Below are 6,000 nucleotides of genomic sequence, written 5' to 3'. Positions count from 1 at the left end.
AAAAAAAAACAACCTATCCATTAATTTTCTAAGCATGAAGTGGTTATTCTCAAGTATTTGAAACATTTTCCAGTGGCAAGCTCTGTTTCGCAATTAGTACTGTGAAAAGATATCCTTTGAAGGACACTGATAGATATTCGTGCATGGTTATGTTCAGAGCCCACAAAAGGGRTGTACTTTTCAGAATTAACAAGTGTTGATGCCGATATAAATTCTAAGTGAGAGAAATGGAAGTTGCACTGTGCTCAAAATGTAAATGCTCAGCTTGCACGGAGCTCAGTGTGAGGGAGAAATTTGCACACTCCAAAGTTAAGCATGTGCAGRAATGATTGGAATTGCAGCTGTTGAGTGAAATTCAAAAAATCTAATTTTACAAGTCTAAAAGTTCCTTATGTAAATCTTGCCAAGTCCCTTAAACTCCTCAGTTAATGGAAATAAGGGGTTACCTTTTTTTTGTGCCTGTCTTAGATGAGGGGAATTACCCTGTGAAGGTGTGTGTTCCTTCCATAGACTAAAAAGGAAGCACACAATGAATATATTAGACTCATATAACCAACATTTTGATGCTTAAATGCATTGAAATGAATCTCACACAACTGTATCATTTGGGGAAAGATGAAATTTAAAATGCAAAGCATGAAATAATGCTGCAAACATATGGCAGAAGATGTAGCACCCAGCTCTGCCGTGGAGATGCGTATTCTCGTGACTGTGGTCAGTGAAGACATTTTGTGATTTTCTCTGGTTCTCTGACTGATTCAGCCAGGGTACCTCCATCCTGGTGCTGGTAGAAGGGAGGACAGGCCCTGCTCCAGGCATTGGGCACCTGGGAAGGGGTCTGAGCGTGGTCCTGGCTTGGCAGGACCCATGGCTGGGAGGGCAGGGCTGTGGGGAGCTGCAGATCCTCCCGGTGCAGGTGGGTGAGACAGGGACTGTCACCTCAGGGGTCCTGGATGGGACAGGCAGGGCTGCTACTGCCATCAGGGCACTGATGTCTGTGTGTGCTCCTTCTCAGTTGGCTCTGTTTGTAGCAGCTGGGGCTTTTTCCTGCCGTTTTGCGAGTTTATGTGACAWTAAAGAGTTGATTTAATTTTTCCTTTGCCTTCTCTCTGAAGAACATAAGTCATACCGAGGAATAATTTTAAGGGAAAAAAAAAACCAAAACCAGAAGTTAATTCTGTCTGAGAAAAAATATGTGAAGATTTGGGTAATTAAATTGGTAGTAGTTAAAATCACAGTTTAATTACAAGTGCAGTTGAAAATGCGTGTTCAGACCAATTGAAATCAGGGTATTTATGATGTTGGAAGACATTAAACCATCCTTCCTAAATTTTGCTTCTTTATTCTTCTCTTGGAGATACATGTATTTATCTGAACAGATTAAAAATAGGTTTATGAAGAGAGTACCCCAATGTAAATTGCAAATTTACGGTTGCAAATTCTGTAACTTTAAACAGAACCTTCATTCATAAGTGCAGCATTTGGAGTTAAATTATAAAGCAATATGGGAATCAAGCAACAACAAAATCATTCAAACAAGTAGACTGTGTATGATGGAACACRTAGAAGCAAATAATATGCTTAAATGTAATTTAAGTAATAAAACTTTAAATAGAGGCAAAGAAATTACTTGTGAATTTTATAAAGCTACTTATCCTTTGAACTAGGTATCATCCTTTCCTTATTTATTGTCCTGCTTAGACTTAGGCTCATTCCTAAGACATCCCATTAGTTTTATGGATCTGATTGCTTTAAGGTCAATGGAGATATGACAGAATAAAAAATGGTATAAAAATATTAAGTATTTGTATCAGTGTTATATTTCTTACATCTTGTTCTGCTATCATAGTTAGCAATAACCTGTAACAGTCACTGTAGCTGAGAGCACATGAAATACATAGATTTGAATGTGAGTTGAAAGAGGGAACTAATAAGCAATTTAGCTGCCATTTTCTCAGTCTGCAGGTGTCCTCAATCCTGAATTTTGGCTTCTGATTAAAGGAAATTGTCCACACCTCTGCATCATTTCCTTTTAACACTCTTATATGTAATTATATTGTTTAATATTCCTGTGGTTTGGTTTGTCTGTGGACATTTCATGAAGGCTTTTACTTTTCAAGCAATAATTGGGAAGAGGGAAGGGAAAAGTTTTGGTAACTGTTGACAACATTCATTATAAGGGGTTCTGTACTATAGAAGGCATAAAAACTAATCCTCAAAGCATTCTATAAAAAATAACAGAAATCTGTAAAATGCAGTTTATTTATGTCATTTTGMATGTTCTAGTTTCACATCAGAGACTTAGAAAATACATTTTTCTATAAATTTTTGGTGTGTACAATTTGCCAGTGGACCCATCAGATGCTTAACTAATAATAATTTTGAAGTTTCCATGTGTGTTTTCATGTACATTAATACATTGATGGATATATGGATGAATTTGTGGATGAGATGACAAATAGTTCTTAATGGTTTTGAGCAGAATGGGGGCAGTTTTAATCTCTTTACKTTTTATTTATGGAGTGGCTATTTGTCATAACCTTTGCCTCTAGTCACAGTGCAGGGATTTAACATAATGCAAGACTTATTCAAAAATCACAGATATTTGGTAAAAACAGGTTAAGCGTTAGAGCATGTTTTGCAAAGTTCCAGTTACAGAAAAGAAGAAACTAAAAATAGAAATAAGAAACATCAGAAGCATACCCAGAAATATTTTAAAAAGAAAAAAAAAAGGAAGATTTTGTTTTCCTGAAATTATTGCTTTTGGAATATGACAATCTGAAACGACTTCTTACAGACATCAGACTGTTACGATGTGTGAGTATAATTCAATATTGTATGCATTTGACATTTCTGATCTCATTGCTGGAAAGAATCATGGCAACAGTGACAGTTTTTAAATTCTCTCTCTTTGCTATAACATCAGGATCTGTTGTATAATCAGCTAAACAGTCTCCAGTGCAAATCTGAACCATGAAAAGATTGAAAACTAGATTGGGCAAGTCTCTGAAAAACAGGCTGAACAAAATAGTACATTTGGAAGAGGAGGCAGCAGTGGATGACCAGTAACACTTAGACATGCATGTTTTTCACAGAATCATGGAATGGTTTGAATTGGAAGGAACATTTAAAGGTCATTTAATCCAGCCCTCTGCAATAAGCAGGGACACCTTCAACCAGGTCAGGCTGCTCAGATCCCTGGCCACCCTGACCTGGAATGGGGCAACCCATTCTGTTCTTTCACCACCATAAAAACACTTCTTTCTTATATCTAATCTAAATCRACCCTCCATCARTTTGAAACCACTACCCCTTGTCCTTTAACCATAAGCCCCACTAGTTTGTCCCTATCTTTCTTACAAGCCCCCATCGAGTTCTGGAAGGCTTCTGTAAGGTCTCCCCCGAGCCTTCTGTTTTCCAGGCTGARCAATCCCAATTCTCTCCCTTTTCCTAACAGGACAGGTGCTCCAGCCCTCTGAACATCTTGGTGACCCCGCTCTGGACTTACTCCAACACATTCACATCCTTCTGATGTTCTATTCCCCTCCCTCTCCCTGCTGCCCACACTGCTTTGGAAGCAGCCCAGGGCTGCAAGTGCTCATTGCCAGCTCAAGTCCAACCCCTCACTCCCAGCACCCCCAAGTCCTTGGCAGGACTGCTCTTAATCCATTCATCCCCCAGCCTGCATGGAAGAAAGAGAGGAWGCGTGTAAAGAGTTCATTAAGGGGAGATTATATAATTTATGTGTTAGCGCAAAATAGGATGGATTTCTGGGAGAAATAGGTACTCAAGAAATGTGATTTCCAGGACAATGGGGAGAAAAAGTTCATGCTAGGGAAGAAAAAGGAAACCTTCCCATATTAAGGAGTTTAGCTAACAATAAATTGGAAAGGAAAAGAGGGAAGAAAGAAATAATTGATTGAAGTAGAAGCTGTAAGRACTCCAAAAAGCAGCATGCGGTTTAGTTGGTGTTCTAAAGCTAACATCTGTCAAAGATTAATAGGCAGGCATTACATGAAATCATAATTATCCTCTACACTTAGAAATTCCTATAGCAGTGTGCAATCAATGTAGATATTTTCAGGGAAAATTACATGCAGGAAAAAATATTACTAATTATGTAAGAACTTGAGGCTAAGAGGGAGGAACCATGTTTTATGCAGTAAAGTTTAATTTGAAACACAGAGAAGGCAACGGCTCTTGACTACAAGAAGTTAGAGACAGAGTTGGATGGAGATGTAAGTCCTAGCGAGAAGACAAGAAAATGGTGTGTAGAAGTGATTCTGTGGTAGGAGTAGCAAGGACAGTTAAATGTTTTGAGAAAGTATAAGCAGCATTGAGAAAATGAGAAGGGAAATTTAAAGGTGATACACAGGTTGTGGTTCTAGAAGTTTAGGAGAATAAAATCTGATAAAGGAATAATCACTTATTCAAATATGTGAATATCCTTKTGCATGAGGAAGAGGTGTGTGAAAAGAAACCTGTAAGAATATCACAGGTTTCATTGAATGAGAAAAAACACTAATATTTAGTAAGAGACAACACCTTAATAGACAATTCTTGTGCTTAAACCTGGGCCACCTTAAACCTTGACTACTTTGTAAAGTTTGCTGATGAAGTTGTGTAGATGGTGCATTYTTCACCTACTCCTCCTCTGAATGAAAATAAAACATTTACCAGCAAAAGGTTGGTTTGATCAATATTTAAATTAGTTCCCTAAGTAGGAAAAGTAATGTGAGTGCAAGACTTTTGCTAGTGTAATTGTGTCTGTTTGGTTTTCATCTTTTTAGCTGTGTTGCTTTCAAGTGTAGCCTTTTCCTTCTGCATACATAAGACAACTATGCCAACAGAAATTGTGAGTGTACGCCATGTCTCATTGGCCTTGAATAATACCATAGTACTGGTGGATATTTCCTGATAATTATGTCCAAATTAGTGTGTATTCTTTTAATGGCAGTTGTTAAGAGTGAAAGGTAACTATCTGTAGTTGCATCAGCAGAAAACCAGGTTGATAAAGATCATGGTTCCTCCCATTTTCTGAGGGGAACTAAGCTCTTAATTCAAGAAATTTCCTCTGTTCACAAAGAGATGCTTCAATTTAAGGTAAAAAGAATAAAGCCCAGATAGCTTTCACAGTCTCACTCCTTGTGAGAAATTAGTCTAGTAGTGTACAAAAGTAATTTACAAAAGTACTGTAGAGCAGCCTTGGATTTCATCACTAGRAATATAACCAGTCTGAACAGGTCCMTAAAGTGCATGGCAGCTRGCAAGACRTATACTTTCTTACTAGTTGGTACAGATGTGGAATTTTGTAGTGATTGAAAATAAATGTCGTTCCAAAATTCTGGCAAATCACTCCTCTGCCTGTGTTCTTGGTTTGTGTATTAACACCAGCAGGTAACAGCTACATATACATGTGAAAAGCGTTATATTTGTGACAGCCAAAATTCAAGTGATCTGKGGGGCCTATGAAATCCTTCAGGGAATCAGGAAAAGCATGTATTGTACTTAGAAATTACTCCAAACCTGGTGTGTGAATCAGAATTCAGCTTTGGGCTGCTCCAATGTTTTGATGTGAGATCCTCTTTTAACAGGCTTTTTGGCTTACACTGAGGGTTGGCAGTATCTGGCAGACAGTGCTGCCCTTTTCATCTCGCTTTTGTTTGTAGTCCTTTGGGRAAAGGGCTAAAATATTCGGAATATAACCTTTCTAAGCGTTCCTGGTAGCATGCTCAGAAATGTGGAAGGATTATTTGATAGATGGTTTTCAGTATTCTGGTGCCTGCAGAGCCATGGCTAATCTTTCTAATCTTCTTTATCTAAGGTAATCTGTATATTCTATCCTCTCTGCATCTATGTGTCTTATGCTGAAACTGCACTGACAGGAAGCTCTAAAAGGCCTATTTTTGTTTCTTTCCAACAGCTGGCTGTCCAGATTCCTTGATTAAAGAGCTTCATCACTTCAGGATTCTGGGAGAAGAACAGGTGAGTTAGCATCTC

General features: G+C 38.1%; 1 protein-coding gene across 1 annotated transcript in view; it reads left to right on the top strand.

The window, feature by feature from the left end:
• Positions 1-6,000, top strand: part of PRKN (parkin RBR E3 ubiquitin protein ligase) — a 670,240-nt gene that overhangs the window by 540,205 nt on the left and 124,035 nt on the right. Inside the window, exon 8 of the mRNA XM_057370416.1 lies at positions 5,924-5,985. Within this exon, the coding sequence (XP_057226399.1) occupies positions 5,924-5,985 (62 nt within the window). The remainder of the gene's footprint in view (positions 1-5,923; positions 5,986-6,000) is intronic.

Source organism: Malurus melanocephalus, unplaced genomic scaffold (genome assembly GCF_030028575.1).
Source record: "Malurus melanocephalus ecotype Western Australia unplaced genomic scaffold, MMel_1.1 scaffold_5, whole genome shotgun sequence".
Classification (NCBI taxonomy): Eukaryota; Metazoa; Chordata; class Aves; order Passeriformes; family Maluridae; genus Malurus; species Malurus melanocephalus.
This window is presented reverse-complemented; position numbering and strand designations above follow the sequence as displayed.